Source organism: Callionymus lyra, chromosome 14 (assembly GCF_982586985.1).
Source record: "Callionymus lyra chromosome 14, fCalLyr1.hap1.1, whole genome shotgun sequence".
Lineage (NCBI taxonomy): Eukaryota > Metazoa > Chordata > Actinopteri > Syngnathiformes > Callionymidae > Callionymus > Callionymus lyra.
Window position 1 is genome coordinate 18,096,451 of NC_141831.1, and position 20,351 is coordinate 18,116,801.

General features: G+C 36.6%; 1 protein-coding gene across 2 annotated transcripts; it reads left to right on the forward strand.

Annotated features, from left to right (window-relative positions):
- Positions 1 to 915: 915 nt before the first annotated feature.
- On the forward strand, positions 916 to 20,163 carry cfap54 (cilia and flagella associated 54). Of its 2 annotated transcripts, XM_087807731.1 has the most exons (57): positions 916 to 1,237; positions 1,466 to 1,571; positions 2,319 to 2,468; positions 2,550 to 2,715; positions 2,941 to 2,999; positions 3,471 to 3,614; positions 3,688 to 3,801; positions 3,863 to 3,964; positions 4,103 to 4,295; positions 4,372 to 4,455; positions 4,520 to 4,632; positions 4,716 to 4,821; positions 5,302 to 5,381; positions 5,457 to 5,594; positions 5,671 to 5,818; positions 6,249 to 6,301; positions 6,362 to 6,490; positions 6,568 to 6,778; positions 6,838 to 6,971; positions 7,217 to 7,414; positions 7,490 to 7,582; positions 7,647 to 7,835; positions 8,312 to 8,430; positions 8,509 to 8,656; positions 8,730 to 8,885; positions 8,967 to 9,089; positions 9,648 to 9,740; positions 9,982 to 10,090; positions 10,240 to 10,329; positions 10,416 to 10,542; positions 10,622 to 10,697; positions 10,783 to 10,871; positions 11,220 to 11,417; positions 11,604 to 11,734; positions 11,803 to 12,068; positions 12,462 to 12,671; positions 12,757 to 12,953; positions 13,272 to 13,407; positions 13,474 to 13,600; positions 13,676 to 13,837; positions 13,915 to 14,124; positions 14,699 to 14,786; positions 14,857 to 15,027; positions 15,088 to 15,154; positions 15,230 to 15,415; positions 16,070 to 16,156; positions 16,213 to 16,332; positions 16,412 to 16,459; positions 16,547 to 16,688; positions 18,032 to 18,186; positions 18,262 to 18,416; positions 18,480 to 18,561; positions 18,633 to 18,789; positions 18,911 to 19,068; positions 19,649 to 19,795; positions 19,876 to 19,984; positions 20,092 to 20,163. In XM_087807731.1, exons 1-57 carry the CDS (start codon positions 1,065 to 1,067, stop codon positions 20,124 to 20,126), a joined length of 7,557 nt encoding a protein of 2,518 aa, XP_087663857.1. In that variant the 5' UTR covers positions 916 to 1,064; the 3' UTR covers positions 20,127 to 20,163. The 2 variants fall into 2 exon arrangements, with proteins under 2 accessions (XP_087663857.1, XP_087663858.1); XM_087807732.1 differs by lacking the exons at positions 916 to 1,237; positions 1,466 to 1,571 and having other exon boundaries at positions 2,431 to 2,468; positions 2,537 to 2,715.
- Positions 20,164 to 20,351: the final 188 nt, after the last annotated feature.

Consider the following 20,351-nt stretch of genomic DNA (forward strand, 5'->3'; position numbering starts at 1 on the left):
CTAGTGTGTATTTTGTAAAATACACCTAATTTGACAAACTCAACTGGGATTTAAACCAGCAACCTTAAGTTTCCCGGACAAATCCTCTTACTACTACACCACCAAAATGTAACTTGTAGATTCTGCCGTCACAATAGTATTATTAAGCGCAAAAGGCAATGCATTTTGCACAGTTATACACATGCATGTATATACATGTATAGTTATATACATGTGCACAATAACCAAACTCTTATGAAGGGACTAGAACTTGATCAATAAAAAAAGGAAAGTTGAATGTTTCTTTTTCTTGTGTGCATGTATTTACTTTTCATAAAGGTAATGCAAGTGAGCAAACATACCATCTATACATCTATATAAACCTAAACTACAGCGCTACATGATCATACATTTGTAGATTTATAATAGAATATTTCAAAGAAAATGTGTGTATCCAACAATTTAATTTAACAATTTTTCTGCAACTTATCCCCCATAATCCTTTGCACATTGTAAACACAGTAACACAGTTGCCCACAGAAAGAATTAGTATACTGTACTTTAGTACATTTCATAAAGTATAATTGAGTATAAGTATACATCAGTGTACTATTCTGAGGTATAATATTTCAAATGTAGATTTCAGGTATACTACTTCAATTTTAGAATGATATAAATATAGTCGTAGTACATTTGAAAAACAAAATGTTATGTCAACAATTTCCTTTAAAGCTAATATTATCCTTCTAGCTTTTGATCCACATCCGAAAACGATGTGCTATATTCAATAACGTTTCTTTGTAGTATGTTTTAAAATTGATTATCATAAAAGCAAATACTTACCTGACGATTGAACGTCATTCTTTAAAATGTCAACGTCACCGGCGCCGCGTCGTTGCCATGGCAACACCTCAAACAGCTCGAACAACTCTCACCGTTCTTATTCCTTCCGCGTCTAATATCTCAGTTCATTGCGACATTATGACGAATTTAACACAAACCCTACTATAACGGATTACTTTAACTATAAGTCTACATTGTAGCAGCTGTTTCCTAGGCAACGTGTGACCTGGTGTTCGTCAACAATGAAGCCTTACCATCGTGACCCCAAAATGGATTTACCAGCTTCTCACTATGGGAAACTCGATAAGAAGAACCCGGTGATAACATCGTTTGAACGAGATATTAGTTCATTCATGACACTTATGAAACGTGTAGTGTCCTCGACCAGTCAGGATAATTGTTCCTATGCTAAAGGGTAAGACAGAGTGCTAAAGCTAAACTGCTAGCAACGTGTGCTATTTCCCTCAAAAGTTGTTAGTCTTTAAATACTACAATACGTTTTTATGCATACGACAAGGCTTAAAATAATAACATAACTATAACTTATAACATGTTGTTACACTTTTAATCTGTTTTTTTTTTACTCTTAGTTTTTTTTTTTTTTAAGTCAACAACTTTTCCACTTGCTGTTGTCTATTTACAGGATCAAAGTTCTAGTGGATCTATGGGAGAGCTACAATCATCGACTTCCATTCAACTTGTTCCACGAGCGAGTGTTGAGAATTGCAGACTTCCTTTATGGAATCAAGGTATTTCATAAATACATTATGGTTTGGGGATTTACACTTTTACGTTTATAGTCATCACAGATATGTTCAGTTGCTAACAAGCGTTTGACAAACATTTGATACAAATTTAAAGATTCTTTAAACAATTATCATCAGGCTTTTATGATAGTACCATTCACTTTTTTCATATAGTTTTATCACAATATGCCATTTCCACAGTGCTTTCATTTTATTAACTGAAGCTATACATATACAACAAAATGATGAATAGTTTATGTATTAATTACGAATGTTAACAAATATACCATCCCAAAATTGCAAAAACTATCTTCCAAACCTTAGATATGTTAACACCCTCTACAAATATCTGCAATAATATCAGTATGAAACATATATTTCAGCAGGTTGATAAAAACATCTGGCCAAACCCTGAAGATCGCAGGGATTCAAATAAAGTCATTTTGTGCTTTTTTTGTAATATATTCAAAAGCTGTTTTATTGAGACCTGACGTAGTTTGATTGATTGCATGTCCCTTGTGAAATGAAAACAAACTTTGACAGAATTTTTTCACATCACATTATTTAATTTTCCATAATTAACAAGATAGGAAACACACACAAATTGATACGAATTATAGGCTTATAAGTGCTTGTTAGCAAATGAAAAAACTGTACTTAATGATGGAGGCAATGACACAAAACATGACTGCCGCCACCTTAGTAAATAAGTGAGCTGATGCTAAATGATTTTTATTTTTATTTCCGCAGTTGTACCAGCCTGCTATGTGGCACGGCTACAGCCTCCATCTCCATCAGTACACCCGCGTGAATATAATCGAAATCACAGACGTGGACCACTTCAAGACCTGCTTTTTTCCCTCAGGATTTGATGCAGATAAAGAGATCTTTCGCATGAAGGTAAGTTATGTGTAAATCTTGATCTCATCACAAATTATCCAATAATAAATGTTCAATATGAATGACAGCTTTTGTGTGTAGGTCCGTGCCATGCTTGGCAGTGCACTGTGTCTTTTCGAGCAGGAAAAAATCTCATGTGTTCTCAGCCAGCAAGGGATTTCTAAACTGCTGCGTGTGCTGGACTTCATCAGGATCATGATGCAGGCTTTTCAACAACATGAGCACCTCTGCTGGATAATATATGATGGTAAAAGTATCAATATGCTCATTAAAACCATGGCGAAAAGGCCAAATTGTACTTTAAAGTACAATTTATTTATTACAATCTTGCAGAGAGTTTATATACCATGGTGGTGCAAGACTAAAAAAGATTAAACTGGATTCTTTTTACCTTTTAAACACATTTCAATTGGTGATGTTTTAGATTGTATCCTTAGCATTTATGTTTCTTTTTGTTCTCATTCATCCTCAGCAACATATTACATCTACATCATCTCCCGCTACCTGATGACCATAAATTGCAGCCCACAGGTACTTTAATTAATTGATATATATTTTTTATTTTCCAAGGACTTTTTCTTACTGTTTTTACTCAATTACATATTTAATGCAGGTGGAGCACATATACATCGATATAAAATAAATGAAAGCACTATAACTAATGCAGTTTTAATTTTGTTGATGTACATTTATTAGTCTATGATTCAAGTATAATATAAATACTAACGGAAATATAAGCTATAAACATCAATGTAGCTGTTTGGATTTAAAGATCTGCACGATTCATTTTTTTGCCATTTTCTCTTTTTAAAAATGACGTGTCATATTGTTTTGCATTTATTTGTGTTTTAGTACAATTTTTTCTTAACTCTGTCACATATCTGTTTGAACCAATGTTAAAATCTACAAACTAAACATATCCTATTTTTTAAGTTACAAGTGCACAAAACAATTAATAATAGAAACTACAATTGTCTGTTCAACTACACTGTATGTAACCAGGCACTGGAGTACCTCCTGTGGGCATGCATCAGTGTAGAACTATCTGTTCCCCTCATGATCATGAAAAACATGCAGTGGATCGTCACTCTCTACTGTGTCGTCTGTCAATGTTACTATGATAACAATGCTGCAATGGATGCTGAGGTAAAAATATTATTTATCTTATTCATATGATTCATAATCTTACTGACATTTCTCCTCTGTCATGCTGATGCAGAAATTCGCTAGGAGAGCACTTGGAAAAATCCAAGAACTTTCAAAACTGGAGGAGAAGAATGGAAGTACCGCCTCCAGAGAGACACAGACAGCTTTTAAAGAAGCCTCCATCAAGGTAGACTGCTCTCACTATTAGTTGAAAATAAAATTTCTTAACATATTTTTTTTACTTTCAGTTGGCTGTTATGATATTCAAGCGTGCTTCTTTTGAGACGAGGAAAAAGGGCAAAATCTTTTTTAAATGCAAAACCAAGACCAGTTTGAAAGATATTCCTAATGTAAGAAAACACACATTTTATGATAATGTTACAATAAACATTTCATTACATTTGTGAAACAATAAACGACCGAGCTCCTAAAATGATCAATTCAGTGATGATGTCATTTAAATTGTGCTTTTCCTGGCTGCATTTTAGGCAGCATGGCCCCGTACTCCCACAGAGCGAGTACTAGGAACCCTGTTCGACAACAACGCTGCTCGTTTTTTGGCTATTTTGGAAGCGCTTTGGGACAGTTCCAGTCGACCACTGCAGGCTAAAATGCCAGAAGAATTAGATATGCAAGAAGTTGTTTTGGAGCTTCTGTCCGCAGGAATGAGTATATTATCCGGTAAGTTAATATGTAATTCATGATATGTAATCATGTTTTAATAATTATTTTGGTGTGGACGATGGATTTTTAAAAGGAGGCGTGAAAGCAAGTGACCAGGATCCGTCGCTGATTGAAGTGACTTCAGCAACGTCAACTCTGCTGGAGTTAGCCATTGAAGGTTTCTTTTGCACATACAGTTGTTTTTATGTTGTATACTGAAACATGTTTTGATGCATTTACAGGGGAAAGCAAAGTATCTGTTCTGTCTACAGTGAGGTTCATTAAAGTATTTTTTCAGTTTAAGCAACCAGAAGCTTTTGTTGAACTTAACAAAGAGATGCTGCAGATTTTGTCTGTAAGTCGAACCTTAAGATAAGAAAATTGGGATTGTTGAACCAATAATTTTATGTAGGATAATTAAGGTTTTCTCACCATCAGGGTCTGCAAGGTAATCCATACAGGAAGGCAGAGATGGAACTGACCTTACTGGACAAGGTCAACAGTCTTCAATCCAGAGAGAAAACCCCTAAAGAGGACCACAATGGTAGTAGCAAAAAAGCTTCATGGCTTATTTTGTTTTAATTCTATTTTCTTTTTATATTTTAACCTCTAAGCAATTTCTATAGTTTTTAGTTCTTTAATTATGTAACATTGCATATAATATGCTGTGCATTTTAACCATTATTTAGCCCTTTATCCCCCCTAGAAATATCTTATTTCATTCTCAACATATATAATATAATACAATTATATAATAAAAACTTTTACAAAAAATATTTCGGTGAATTTTTTTTATTTTTTTCAAGAAACTTTCTAACACTATTCCTAAGCTTTGGGACGATCTTCCTCTCCCTCTGTGTTTGATGGAGTCTACTGTCTCCTCAAAGAAACATCTTAAGACATTTTTATTCATGCAGGCTTTTAATATTTCTTTTGTCAAATCTGTGTTTTTTCAAAAATATTCTGTTGCCACCGAAACAACACTTTGATTTGGTAATAATTCTCACCCTTTGTGATGCCACAGACAGGCTATGCTTTCTAAAGAGTGATGAGTGTGTGGACTTGTTGCATAACATGCACAACTTTGTCTGCGAGTCCACTCAGGTCAGTATTTATTTGTGCCATAAATTGTATTTTTCATCTGCGTTAATAATTGTTATTTGAATGTATTATTTATAGGAAACAGCTCCCGATACTGATCTGGTCATAGACATTGTTCTTTTTCTCTGGAAGAAGTTGAAGATGGTGCTGCACAGAGAACAGTTAAAAAATGTTGAGCTTGCACAACAACCTGAGAAGTTAAGCAGTTACAACAGCGTAAGTATTATTCGCAGAAATGGTTACAAATGTGTCCAACATTTACTTATTTCTGCATTTATGAATCTACTTGTAGCTGGTGTGGTCTCTGTCAATGCTTTGTGAAGTGGCCTTTGCCTGTCACCTGGAGGATCTTGACTGCATATTGGTTGCAGAGATGGTCTATGGTCTGGTACTGCAGGTGGAAAAGGCAGCCGATCAAAGTCTCCGGGCACCCTCTGCAGGTGAGGCTAGATAATATTACTTCACTCTGTAAAATGACCTAGTCACGTATACAAACACAACCAAGTCATCAGATTTTCTGAGGGAAAATTACATTCTAAATGTCTTAAGGACTGAAATCAATAAAGGAGAAACATTTTGGAAGCTCCACAGTCACTAACACAGCATCTGTAACATGTTGCAACACTTTCAACAAAACTTCATCATTTCCTTGTCACATGTATAATACTTGAAGAAAAAACAATATAATAAAAATAATATTTGAAAATGTTTAATATCCTTTTAAACTTAACGAGTTTTAACATTTAAAACATTATTATGTGTATTTTTATTTTTTATATAATTACAACCACCCTTCCACAAAAAAATTATACCATTTTGGAAACGATTTTGCGGCCCACTCACTGACATATATATATATTGTGTGTCCAGCACCTCCAGAAGCAGAAGCTGCAAGTGTGAAGACTTCAATTTCTTTTTTTGAGGTATGATAAAGGTCCATACAAAAAGGGACAGGTTTAATGATGTTCAATGATCGCCTGCAGATGTCAAGCGAAGAGTTGCTCCACATCATGTGTGAGGTGGTGAAAAGAGGGCTGGAGGCTCTGACAAAAGGAGTCGGAACATCAGTGCCTCAGGACTGCACACCGATTGTTGACATCGCTTATATGCAGGTTGGAAGTGAAACTGGATCATCAATGCTTTTAATTTGTTTTTTGAGTTATTCTTTAAATTTGCTTCTCTTTGTCAGAAATTTGATCCCAACACATTGACTCATAATCTCGCCCATTTAACAAAAGAAGGGCAAAACGAAACTGAGCAGTTTGAGAACAGTGACACAGAAGAGGTCAAAGGTCCAGTGAAAGGCATCACACGTGTGTTTCTCTTGGCTGTAGACCTTCATCTGGAGCTGGAGATCATCTACCACAGGGCCTCGCTCAAGTTATTGCAATTAAATGCAGGTCAGCACTTAAAGCATTGTTAAAATGTCACATATATTTGGTAATTTGTTTGTCTATAGTTCCAGAATCTCATCTGTTGGACTGGATCAAAAAAAGCAAAGTGTCCAGAGCGCTTTGCCTGATGCAGAATGCTTTGCTGATCCACAAACACCCAGAAATTAATAATCCAAATGCCGTGCACAGCCTTCTAGAGGTAATACATATGATTAGTTGTTTTAAATGAATTACTCTTTACATGTTTTGTCGATTATTATTATTGTTATTATTATCAAATCTTACTCTCTCTAAGAACATTTTTTATTAGAATTCGAGTAATTAAAGATGATTCTTTCATCATAAGAGTTTGCCTTTTGATACTTTTTCAATTACTGCAAACAATTCATGTTCAATGAACTGGAATTGTCTGCTGGAATAATGGATGTACCTTCATTTTGGCAGGAAGCACGTCTACTCATTGAAAAAGCAGAGTTGGAGGAGAGAAAGCTCTATGTCTACACGCTTCCTAAAACACAGATGAAAAATATAGAAAAAGTCCAGATGGAGGAAAAAGAAAGCCCACCGCCACCTCCTGTCTTGATAGGACGCACTGACTTCTCTTTGACTTTTGTTCCGGCCTTATACCACCTTGAGGAAAGAGTAGGAGACATTATTCTTTTGGATTAAATGCAAAGAATCAATACCTATTTTTTAAGTTAACTTTTTTCCTTCCAGGTGTGCTGGTATCAGCTCTGTGGTCGTGTCGCCGAGGGCATCAACCAGAAAGTCCGTCTCGGAGACTACAGCCTGCCAGGAACTGGACATTTGGTGCAGTTTCATCTTCAACTCTTGTCACTAATTTCAGTATATCTGATTCTAAGATGTCTTTCAGGTTCCAGCAAAAGAAGGTGAATGTTGGCTAAAAGTGAGAGGCCTTGAACCGAACCAGAAATATGTGTTTGCTGTGGCGGCGTATGACAGTCACGGAAAACTACTGGGCAACGCCATTGGAATGACATCTTTTCCACTGCTGGCATCGTTGCCCATACCACTGCTCTCCACGTGGGCTCACTTGGCTCTGGTAAACCTTTTAATTTTTTATATAAAAAATGTACTTTTACTTTTATTGAAAAAGATCTATATGCACATTCTTAAACTGCCAATGCAGTAAGCAAAATGTATGGATTAATAACCCTGAGTTAAATAAATAAAATGCATAATTCATTCATTTTATTTAAAATATTTTTTTCACATTAAGGTCATGGTACATTTGAAAGTAATTCATTTTACTCGTAGAATTAGAAAACTTCTGTCTAAACATGTGTTTTATTGATAAGAAGCAATTGATTAAAAGTGAAAGTTGTTGGCAAATTTTAAATAAAAATGTACATATATAATGCATATTAAATATAGTGTGGAAAAGAGAGATTATTTTAATTGTTTAACCCTTGTGTTGTAACACAAGGGTTAAAAAAAACCCATCATAAAATTACAAATAACATAAAGGATTTAATGATAACTGTAAACGTTGGAATGATGCTTCACCTTCTTCTGCAGGTTTCATATCAGACTGAGCAACATGACATCACGAAGAGAGCCTGCCATGAACTGTGGGACCATTACATCTTCTCAGACCTGAACTCCAGCAGAACATACGAACGATTTGCCTCTACAGGGTATGAATGGCCAGTTCACATGTATAAGTCTACAAAACAATGTCATGTTCAACAACACAAATTCCATCAAATCCCAAGGTTACATCTCCAGGCCCTGCCGGCATCCTCACCTCTCATGTGTCTGTTATTCCTCGCATCCGTCTTCACTGAGACGGAAATCAACATACGTAATGAGTCACTCTTCTGCGATATTGTCAGCGCCAATGGGCTCTTTATCTGGGAACAGGTAATCAATTTTTTTTTAATTATTGAAAATTTGACAACATTCAAGTATTTTTTTTGTGTTTTATTAAATATAGGAAGCAAGACTGGCTCAATGTGAGCGGATGCTGGTTGCTATGGATCTCAGCATGTGGTTGGACGACAGTAAGGCAGCAGTGCAGGCTGCCATCAGTTGTTATAGTTTACTGACCCCGCTACTTTTCAACCAGGTCCCCTGTAACGCTGTTGTGGAGGTAAACATCTATTAAGCTAGTTTTATATTAGTAGAATGTGGTAAAATACATTTTGATTTCATTTTTTCTTTGGTTTTTCAGGTGCTTACCAAGTGTTTTATTCTTCTGGAGGAGAATGCTGCAGTTCTCAAACATAAATGGGCGGGTCATACGTCAGTGACGCTGATGCACATCATTGCCTGTCTCACTTACTACATGTCCAAGGTGAGATCACAGGTTTTGAAGGAAGCAGTTCCTTATACCAATATTATACAAATTAACTTTAATAATTGAGCTGTGTGTTCAAATCTAGCTATATCTCACATATTACAAGCAATGATGCAATATATAATGACATATTACGATACTGCAGAAACATTTATATTTTTGTAGTATTGTCATAGTACTTGACTCTGGTATTGCAGAATTTACAGACCACATGACTCTTGACCATTCTTTTGCCGGAGTTTCGCGCAAATTCCTTGTTCCTTTAGGACACAATGACTGCTGCCATCTAGGTTCATGTGCAACACAAAAATTTGCAAGCGCTGTTAATGTTTCCATGTCAATTGTAGATGTGCTTTATTGAAATATTAAACAACTAATTAATAAAAATATTATTTGTAAACCAAAAAACAAACAAGTGCTGTTTAATATTGATACAGATATTTTAAAAAATGGCTGTATTTAAGTGTAGATATTCTCTTACCTTATATTATACTGTATTTCAGTGTTTTCAAGGCATTCATCTGACTAATATTATACACCTGCTTTTTTGGTCAGACATTACGTGTATTAAAAGACCAAGACATGGCTGCTGTGATGATGGATCGTGGCCGAGATCTGCTTCAAGATGTCTATGATGCCCAGAATCTGGTAAATATTTAAAACACTTTCATCGAATTGTATTCAAATGTATATTGATTTTTGATCTGCGATATACCATTAGTTATATTATATCATATTTTCATTGAAAGGTACTGTTTACCTGAAGGGTTCCCTTAGGCGTCGCTTGTGTTGTGTCAAATATTACAGTGAGGACAGATGATTAACTGACCTCTCATGTCATGCAACTAATTTGTCCTAACTCTGCTGACTTTCGTAAATGTTGTTACAGTCAAAGGCAGCACATGCAGCTGCTTTAAAGATCAGTCTTCACCTGAAGGCAATATATGGGAAGAACAAGAAACCAATGGCAATGGAGGCAACGCATAGATCAAATACTGGTAATGTAAAGAACAGAAAAAGTAATCAACAACAATCATATTGTACTGTCTTATTAACAAGCATTTATTTAAGTACACTCACACTTTTATTTTGAAACCCACTTTTCAGTTTGTGTCTTTTAAAAAATGAAAAATGTTTGGATTTGTAGAAAGCCCTTACTCGTTGCCTGGATGTGAGGATGCCGCCACTCTATATGCAGAGATCTGTAGCGTCCCATTGAAAGAAGCCTTCAGAAGTGGTATGCACCCCAACTTCTAAAGCTAGAAACATCAGCCTCTTCATTAACAGATGTTGTCCCATTTTATTCTTTTTTTAATTTAATAGTAATTAAACTCAGGCGCAGGACTTATTTCGTTGAATTCACGGCGCTTCTGCTCAAGAGAGCCATGGATGAAGCCAAACCAGATTTGGTGTTGAAGTGGGGGCAAAGCATCTTCGAGTTCCTTTACAGGTAGAAAATAAATGTGCCTCACATACATTGATAACACTCACAACTCATTAATCGCTTATCAAAATCATTATCATTATAGGCGTGATAAATCGATGAAGGCATCTGCTGTAAGTTCATCTGAAGACAGTGACGATAGAAGAAACACACCATCTGTGGTATGCTTTTAATTATGTTTTTACTTATGCTAATTCTGTCTTCATAGTCAAATAATAATAAGTATTTCTTCTTTTTCCGAGTCAGAACAAAAATGTGGTTAATCAGCTTGAATCTCGGAAGAAACTGAAGCAGAAGATTCCAGCAAGCATGCTCCAGAGAGTGAGAACAAACAGGTAGATGAAATAATGATAGAGTGTTGTTTGTTTCCAAGATTGCATTAGATCAAGTGTCAAACTCATGGACATGGAGACAAGTCATTTTATGTGGCCCGCAGGATGGCTTGTTTAAAATCAACGTTGATTCATTTAAAATGTTGGTTTGGTTACCTATTAGAAATATCAGTGTTTAAGATAAGATAAGGGACAGAGATTATGGATTTCAACAATAAGAATTAAGCTGATGTTGAAGTTAACTGTTTTTTTTGGTGAAGAACGATAAACACAGATATATTTAAGATGAAGTGAGCGTCAGAGAATGTATCAAAATCAGACTCATACAGTTTTGTGTTTTGCAACATCTAGGGAGCGACTGGCTGTGGAGAACATGTTGACCTCGCTGTCGTCCATTGTGCAACGTCAGAAGAGGCAGCTGCAACTGAGAACCATGTTGCGTGAAGAGCAAGTGTGGCGGTCGCAGCTCAACTACACCATCGCCAAGGCACATTTAACCATGTTCTTCAGAGGCCTTGAGCAGCAGCACGGAGGAGCAATAGAATACAGGTTGATTCATGAAAATATTGACTTGTAATCACAACCAACAAACATGACTATTTGTGTCTTTTTATATATTATTATTCTCTGCATTATTTATTTTTCCTAATGAACTATCCTGGGGATTTAGTGCAAATTAATTTTTATTGGGGATTCTAGTTAATGTATGCATTTTTTATCGGCTTATTTCTCCAGCTACAGCACATTTAATCCCTTCAGTTTTTCACTGGCCTTCACTGGAGTCCTTGTTCAGGTGATTGACATCACTCCCTATCAGCAGGAGGAGGAAGTGATATTTAGTCAAATCGACACAAATAAAATCAAAGGTAGGATTGGAAACAAATCGTTTTTTGACTGAATTGCGACAGTTACTCACTAATCATTCATGATCCAGAGTTCTCTGCAGCCAGAGTTGAGTATTACGTCAATGAAAACAGTTCTGAAGAGGAGGAGAGCTTCGAGGACGAGAGTTGCGATGAGGAGCGAGAGGATGGGGAGGAAAATGACAAAAACCTGGAATATTTTGAGGAGCCGGACAATTTTGCGCTGCAAGAAGAAGAATCTTTTAAGTCTGAGGAACAGCTTCGGACTTACAAATACACTGCGGCATTGCAGTGGGACTCACTTAACAGCGTGGCTTTACATTTCAGGAGAGCCATGGTACGGGTCATCATTTGGAAAATCTATCATGTCCTCAGCTAAGATATGGTCTTGACATCTTATAGGAGATGCATATTTGAATAACACCACTGTAGTCTTAAAATAACACATTTTAGTTCTGGAAAACCATGTATGTTCATGTATTTATTAACCCTTCTGTTATCTCAGAGTCAAGGTGACCTGAAGGCCCGAAAAAAAAATGTTGTTTTATCCCTTGTGTTGCTTTCGAGTCAAGCTGAACGACCTCCACCACTGCATATGTATTTCTGGAAGCCAAGTCGTTTTTTTAACACACAAAGGATAAAACTATTACATTTGTTTTCAGGTCCTTGTGTCACCTTGACCCTCAGATAACACAATGGTTAATGTCTTGCTTTAACTCATATTTTGCAGGTGTTGGCTCATCGTGGAAGCAACTGGACGCTTCTGTTGAGCATCTGTCAAACTATGTGGGAACAACTTTGCAGAGTGTTTACAACAGTACAGATAGCTTCTCAGGAAAAACCTGCTTTGCTGTTGTCCACAAGTCAGCTGAACTGCATCTTTGACCCTCTACTGGTGCTGGCTTCTGACCTGGTCATGGACATGCTCGACAGACAAGGGGTGAGTGGTACATTACATTGCCGGTAGCTGAGAAACGACTTTTGTTTATAACGGACAAAACGTCAACATTTTTTTTTCCTTCCAGTTGTGGAGCGTCTATGATGACGTGAATGAGGACGAGCTGCAGTGCTCTCTTGGATTTTCTGCGCAGCTGGATGGTTGCACACAGGTGGACATGCGCTGGATTCGCACCTTAGTTTTAAGAACCTTGGAACAGCTCCATTATGCGGGCAAGTGGGAAACGCTAGCACACTTTGCCATGCTTTTTAACTCATACACAAGGTAAACAAAATATTTTAATACTTTTAGATAAATTAAAAAATTAAAGTTTTTTTTTGTATGGGAAAAAAACAATTATTAAATTACTATTTACATTTTAACATAGAAACATAGTATTTTTCTTTGCCTCATTTTTTTGTTTCCGCAATGTTGAAAGCATTTAATATTCTGATGGCACTGATTACTTCCATATGGCAGCATCAGTTGGTATTTAAATCAACAAACAGTTAACGTCTGCAGATGCTGTATGTATTTGAATCCAGCTGATTCAATGCCGGCTTGATTTTTCTGTCTATAATACAAGTTATTGATCTGTGCAAGTGGGAGATATGCCACCATTGTCGCTCCTCTACTGGCAGTCGCTCAGAGGAAGCTGCTTGAAAGAATCAAGTGTGTCGGGGGGCCCGAGGTACCACAACCACATCATGTCAAGACACAGAGTGTGACTCACAAGGAGGTAGTTGTGATAAAAGATTACGTCTTGTGTATTGTGTTCATTGATGCTATCTTTTCACTGTCACAGGTCACATACAAGACATATGCCTACCTCCAACTGCTTAGCGACTGGTCGCCCCCCTTTAATCAGGAGCCACTGACCCCTATTAAATCCATGATGACCCGGAACACCCCAGATGAGGTTCAGCTTCAAGGTGTGATTATAACCAGATTTTCATAGACTGACTTGTAGATGGTGTGATTTCACTGATGCGTTTCTTCTTTTAAAGATGAACAAATGCAACACTCTCTCACACTTGTGTGCGTTCCTCTGATCGTTGACGACACACTCGGTTATTTTCGCCAAACGCTTGAGAGTAAACCACTCAGTCTGCAGAGCCTGTATCACAGCAGGTCATTACTAAAGCTGCTGCTGGCCTACACTCAAAACTGTGAGCTCACTTTAGATCGATCAAAGCCTTACATTGTTTCAGCCGTCTTTTAAATATTCCTTCTCCCTTTCTTTTAGACTTTGTTGAGGACTTGAGCAAATTTCGCAAGGGTCACCGCAACATTTCTGGGCGCTGGGGTGATAATAGCCCAACAAATTTGTCAACATCAAACATTCAACCTTTTTCTCAGACGAAGGAAGAGTTTATGACGGAAAGAGCCCTCTACAGCTTTCCCATTGGACCTGGACACATCACCACGGTCACTGATGCCTTCCATGCAACCATCGGTAAGAAGAAAAGGCTAAAATAAAGTAAAAAGTTGTTTAAAATTGTCAATTTAAACATACATTTTATTGTGTCAAGTGTCAAGATCACTCAAAAAGAAAATTCAGTGTAAATAAATGTAATGTTATTAAAAATCCAATATTAAAAAATTCTGCGAGAAATTCGATGAAATTTGTGGAGTAATATCTATTATTTCAGTTTACGAACAGAAATAAAGTTAACAGACTCACCGAAGCAACATTGAGTGTGTTATCTTGACCCTGAGATAACACAAGGGTTAACTTTTTTTTACATACAATTTCTTTGCACATTACATTTTACACTGAATGTATTAAGTTAAATAAAACGGCCAAAAAAACAACAGTGCTTGAAATTTAATGATTTGTTTTGTCGATTTTGATGGTGCAAAAAGTCAGTGTTAGAATTTCATATTCATAATCTATTGGCACACATTTAGGTCCATCAACCTTTTCAGAAGGAAAAGACTTTAAAAATGTGGAAATGTAAACTAAATCAATTGGTTAAAAAACATAGGTTTAGTAATATATAATATTTTTAAATGTTTTCTCATTCCAGACCAACTCCGGGCTGATCACTTTAATTCCCTCCGAGCTCTGGCACTTCATGAAATCGGTAACTTGGAATTCTACAACGGAAACACAGAGTTAGTAAATTATCTATCTCCACCTTATTTTATGAACCGTGCAATGCTTGAATTCAATTTTCGTCAACAGGGCAGCACATGCCTCCTGGAACGAAGGAGTCAATGTTGCATTACATTGTTCAGGTGTTCTGGATAAATGGGACGGTGTGTCGTATGGCAATGACTCAGTGACACAAACCTTGCGACAAGCTGGTATTTGGGGTTGTCTGCAAGCAGCTGACCTCACTGCAAAAATTGCGCAGTAAGTTTCAGTTGAGTTGAGTTGTAGCTCTACATCTCCTAACTAACATGTGGCCCACAGATATGTCTTGATGTCAGACATCAGCCAGCGGACCAAGTGTTGCCTTTTATCTGCTTACCTCTTTAAGGTATCTTCCTCATTAAGTATTTTAAGTCACAACTTGTTGTCATTGCCTGCTGAAAACCTATGTTTTTCTCTGCAGTGTGTGGTCTGTTGCTCCCTGGCTCATCCTATGGCAGACCTGCAGTACGCTTCATTCAGTATCCTGGATGAATTCTTCCCCGGCATTGATCTTTTCTCTGAACACCATCGGACTCCTCTAGGCACCACTGTGACCAGCCTGAACTTTATCTGTCAGTGGCTTTATGCAACAGGCTACTATATAACGGTATTTTTTATTTAAGCTTTACTCAATTAAATGTATTAATTTATTGTTACGTTTGAATTGATTGACAGTCAAATTTCACAGCCAATACAAAGGTGTTAGATTTACAGTGTTCCAATATTCAAACTACACTTACTTTCTACTCACCCTCATGTCGATTAAGGGTTGGGAGTGATCCGATCCTTTTTTAGAGTTTGTTTATTTTAATGTAGCAACTGGAGCTCAGTCTTCTACGTCATCATCCTCGTCCAAAAAAGACACTTAAAAACATCCAAATACCTCCGTACTGCTCATCTGTTTGCTTGTATTGAAGCCTCAATATGAGTATTTGTTCCAAAAAACGTAGTCTTTGTTTTAGTCTTGTTTTAAGTGTATGTTATCAGTCTCTCAGTTCCTGCCTGATGTCTTTCACTGAAACACATTGAGAGGTTTAGGAAACTAGCCTAGCAGTTTCCACCAAAAACAAGCTTAAAATACAGGTTGTTTAATTTCTTCAGGAACAATAAAAGTATTCCATCCCTAAATAAAAATTGTAATTTTAAATTACACTTTCTGGTTGATGGAAAATACATAGCATACCTTTAATTTAATTATCATTGATCATTATTTATCAATAAATATAAATATATATTTTAAAATAAAATCTATTTTTTTCAGCTTCTGCCATTGCTGGTTCTTTACATACATATTGTTGGAAACATGTGTCGAGATGTTCAACGGACCATTGAAGGAAGAATACTAAAGGTAATACTCTAAGGTTGTCGACCAAAAGAAAATGTCTGAGCAAGTATGTTTTTCAGATCCGGGCTCTCACTGAACTGTTTCTGTTCAGCGAAGCCATTAAAGAGGCAGTTCAGCTCCCTATAGGAACACACGTTCTCCTCCCAAATGGACACTACATCACACATGAGGACTTTGAAGTATTTCTATAGAACTTTTTTATTGCTTCTGTGAAGAAAAAGCAGATATGTTGATACTTCTTTTTTGTTTCATCTGCAGCCAGAGAGTTCTTTCGAACCCAATAGACCCCTTCTGGAGAACACCAATGTATGTTATCTGTTGAAGAGACTTTTTGAATGATACACAGCAGGTGCTCTCACTGGACTCGATTAACTTTTTTTCTCTTATATTTAGGCAATAGGTGAACTGGTGAATTCAAACATTCCTCCAGAGATCGGTGTGTTGTATGGATCCACAGTGTGTCTGAGGTTTGAACTTGCCAGAATTCAACTCCTCCTGGCGCTGAGTAGCACAATACACGACTCCCCTCGACCTGGTGGGTAACTTTGGAATGCTGGTTGCCTATGATTTGACTTTTAACAAATTATTATTTCTATTTCAGAATCAGACTTTTTTATTGTCTCTGTTTATTGTTGTGGTGACATTACAGAATTTCTATTGAACCATCAGTAATTAATTTAAAATTCTATATTCAAAATCATTAACCTCCCATATTTAATGATCTGAGCCTTTTCAATTGGCTGATAGACCTGCCTTTTGTTGCCTCTGATTGGTTAATACTGTTAATACTACTTCTGTGATTGGCTAGATTTACGCAAAAGGACTTAAGTTAATTATCATAAAAATATTATTAAATGGGTCAATATAAGAATAAAAAAAACAAAGAATATTTTATTTAAGGAAAAAATGTTGTTTTTAAATATTCTAAAGTACATTTCTTAGGCTTATCTCTTTTTTATACGATTCAATTAATACCGTTTCTGGTCTTGGAATGTTATCTGTAGAAAAGTTTCACCTTATTTCCTTTAGTTTTAAAAGTCTCTCCGCCTCAATGGAGATGTGACATAGTTTGTGGAGGTTCATTAGTGCTTGCCTCCAACTTTGCCTTTTCACTGTGGTTGTATTTCCGATCAGCAAACCTAAATAAGACCCTTACGAACATTAAACTTTAATGGTTAAAGACATCAGCCAGACTGTGGAAGATAAAGGCAAATAAACATATCTGTGAGCATTATATTGGCGACATTCAGAGATCCCGCAACCGGTCCGTGTCAATTTCTCGTATCAACGCAGTTTGTGATGGATTGCCTATTGAGAGGTGAGGCACTGCCTCACCTGCCTACCCTGACCTCACATTTTTTTAACTGGATCTTTGAAATGTTTTTTATTTTTGAACTCAGAAAAGGACATCAATGGCTTTTCCCTGATATTCTGGGACACCTGTGTGTTTCTTGGTGTTATCTTGATCTGTTGAGTATATTCTTCGAGTTTAAGCGCTTTGTGACCCTGGTCTAGAAAAGCGCTATATAAATATAAATGACTTACTTACATATCAGTGATAAGCTTTTGCCTTGTTATTAAAAGCCAAATTGACACCTTGAGTGAAGACTAGGGACGTCTAACTCAATCACATAAGGGGTCAAAATATTTTTGCACTCTTGACCAAATATTTTTTATACTTACCAAACTGTCTTCAACAGGGACTATCAAATGCCCATTAGCCTCTTTTTTTTTTACTATTATTGGAAGTCTATACTGGCATTTTAATCTTGAAGGGTAATCCAAAGACACGCTGGTGATTGAAGAAGTTTCTTGGGGAACCACATTGTAGCTATTCGTTCTTCAGGCCCCCCTCATGTATGTACATTTTGTTGTCAGAATTTACAGTGAAAGAAAAAGTGGAAGTCACCGCCTCTGTAACTTCAAATCAAGAACTGGATTCTTCAGAACTGGAAGGTTCAGACATAACTGAAAGCCCAAAACTGTGGTCACTTTGTGCAGATAAAGAAAACATTACCCCTAGCGGATTAAAGGTATTTATAAACATATAATAATAATAAACTTAAATCAAATTATTGAATAAAAAAACAACTTTTTTTCTGCTTTAGTTCCTTCTGCTGCAAGAGGTGTCTGTCCTGTTGCAACCTATTTTTGAAACGCTAACGTCTGAGTTTGACTCTGAGATGGAGAACTTGGAACTGGTGTTAGAGTGCAACCTTCTGATGGCAAACCTTCATCTGCAGCAGGGACACGCTGCACTCGGGTACAATCACGGTGGAGCATTTTTCTATTAGTTTGGTGTTCCACCTCTCACTCTCTTTCTCAGTTCGGAGAGGGTCGTGTCATGCTTGCGGCTGCTGCAGGAGTCCGCTGCTGATCTCCCTTTTATCAGCACTGCTAGTGAACCGGTAAAGTTGACATGAGTATTAGTTGCTTATTATATATTTGAGATTGTTGTAAGTACATATTGTCTCCACAGAATACTCAGGATTCAAGCCTGCCAGTGTCTGTGTATGCAGACAGCCCCAGAGCAATCGACTCAGCCGAAATCAGGCTTGCTCTGTGGCTGCGGTGCCGAGTGGTGCTGGTCCATTCCCTCACCGCACAAATCCCTGATGCTGATGTCCAGTTACCAGGTATGGAATAATATAAACCAACAGGTTGTCATGGATAGTTCGAGTTATTTTTGTATATTATTAAATTATCATTATATCACCGTATTAAAAAAGTTTTATTTTTTTTAAATGTTTTTTATAGGTATGAATATAATTAAGGAGACAACACAGGTTCTGCAGGAAGGGCTAAATGATTGTGCTCGACTGGGGGATGTGGATAATCAAGCCCTTCTCATGGTTGAATGTGCTGAGCTAGAGGCACAGAGAGGGAAAAAAGAAGAAGGCATCGCACATTTGCAGGTAGAATTGAAATCACACACACACACACACACACACACACACACACACACACACACACACACACACACACACACACACACACACACACACACACACACACACACACACACACACACACACAGAAATAAATAAAAAAAATACATTTGGATTTGACTTTTGCTGTTGTTTTTGCAAAACTATTTGTTGCATATCTATATTTATGCGTGATTTAAATAATTGTTTGTGATGCAATTTAATAAATGTGCTATATTATATGCTAATATTTTCTTAACGCTTGTGTTATCTCTGGGTTAAGTCGACCTGAAGGCCTGAAAACACATGTAATTGTTGTACCCTTGTGTTGTTTTTGGGTCAATCTCTTAAACTCAGAGATAACAAAAGGGATACCACAAACACATTGGTTTTCGGGACTTTGGGTCACCTTGACCCAGAGAAAACACAAGGGTTAATGGATCCCCTTTGTTGTCATAAGTGTTCAAATGATTTTCACGAAGAATAACCAGAAAACTGTAATTAATTGTAATATGTAAATAGTAAATTATCATGGTTAACAAAACAACTTTTCCCTCCTTGTTTATAGAAAGCTTTAAGTCTGCTGTCAGGAAGAACATGCATGCCACCAGGCTCCAGTCTGACTCTGGCTCGAGCAACTATGCTCTTGAGCAACCTGAGTGATTCAGAGGGTGAAACATTCAAAAGTCTCACTAATAAATTGCTACAAAAGCAGGTCAGGTTATCAACCTGTACGTCTCTGGGTGTAGTGATGGTACCATACTAACATGTTTGCTGATTTTTTTTACATTTCAGCTTTCTGTTTTTGGAGAAAGTGTTTCATTGAAGGATAGAAAAATGTTTTTTTCTCCTCCTGGGCCTAACAATATCTATCTCCCCTTCCTGAACCTACTGGAACAGAACGGTATTGTCAAATCTTAATACAGTAATTTATATTAAAGTCATTAATCTCCTTCGGTTAAAGATCGTCTACAAATCATACTCAAATTTGTCTATTGCAATACTTCACAGGTTATATCATGGAACCAAATACTCTGGCAACCTGACACAGTCATCTTCAAGCAAGATGAAGAGAAAATCAACATGCCATTTTCATCATAATAAAGATTTTTTCATTATTTATTGTTGTTGTTAAAAATATCTTGTTATGTTTAGATTTACAATTAAGTCAATTCCAAACACAACTGTTTGGTACTGGTATTTGTGTTGTTTTTTATTAAAACATTATTGTAATGCTAATTAAAAATCTATTTTTTTTACATTAAACTCTA

What these genes read in the sequence shown, in the direction of transcription:
- cfap54 (XM_087807731.1), top strand. Translation starts at nt 1,065, where the DNA reads ATGAAGCCTTACCATCGTGACCCCAAAATGGATTTACCAGCTTCTCAC. An exon ending in TACATTTCAGGAGAGCCATG is followed by an intron (nt 12,069 to 12,461) that starts GTACGGGTCATC and finishes CATATTTTGCAG; the next exon opens with GTGTTGGCTCATCGTGGAAG. An exon ending in AGAGTGTGACTCACAAGGAG is followed by an intron (nt 13,408 to 13,473) that starts GTAGTTGTGATA and finishes TCACTGTCACAG; the next exon opens with GTCACATACAAGACATATGC.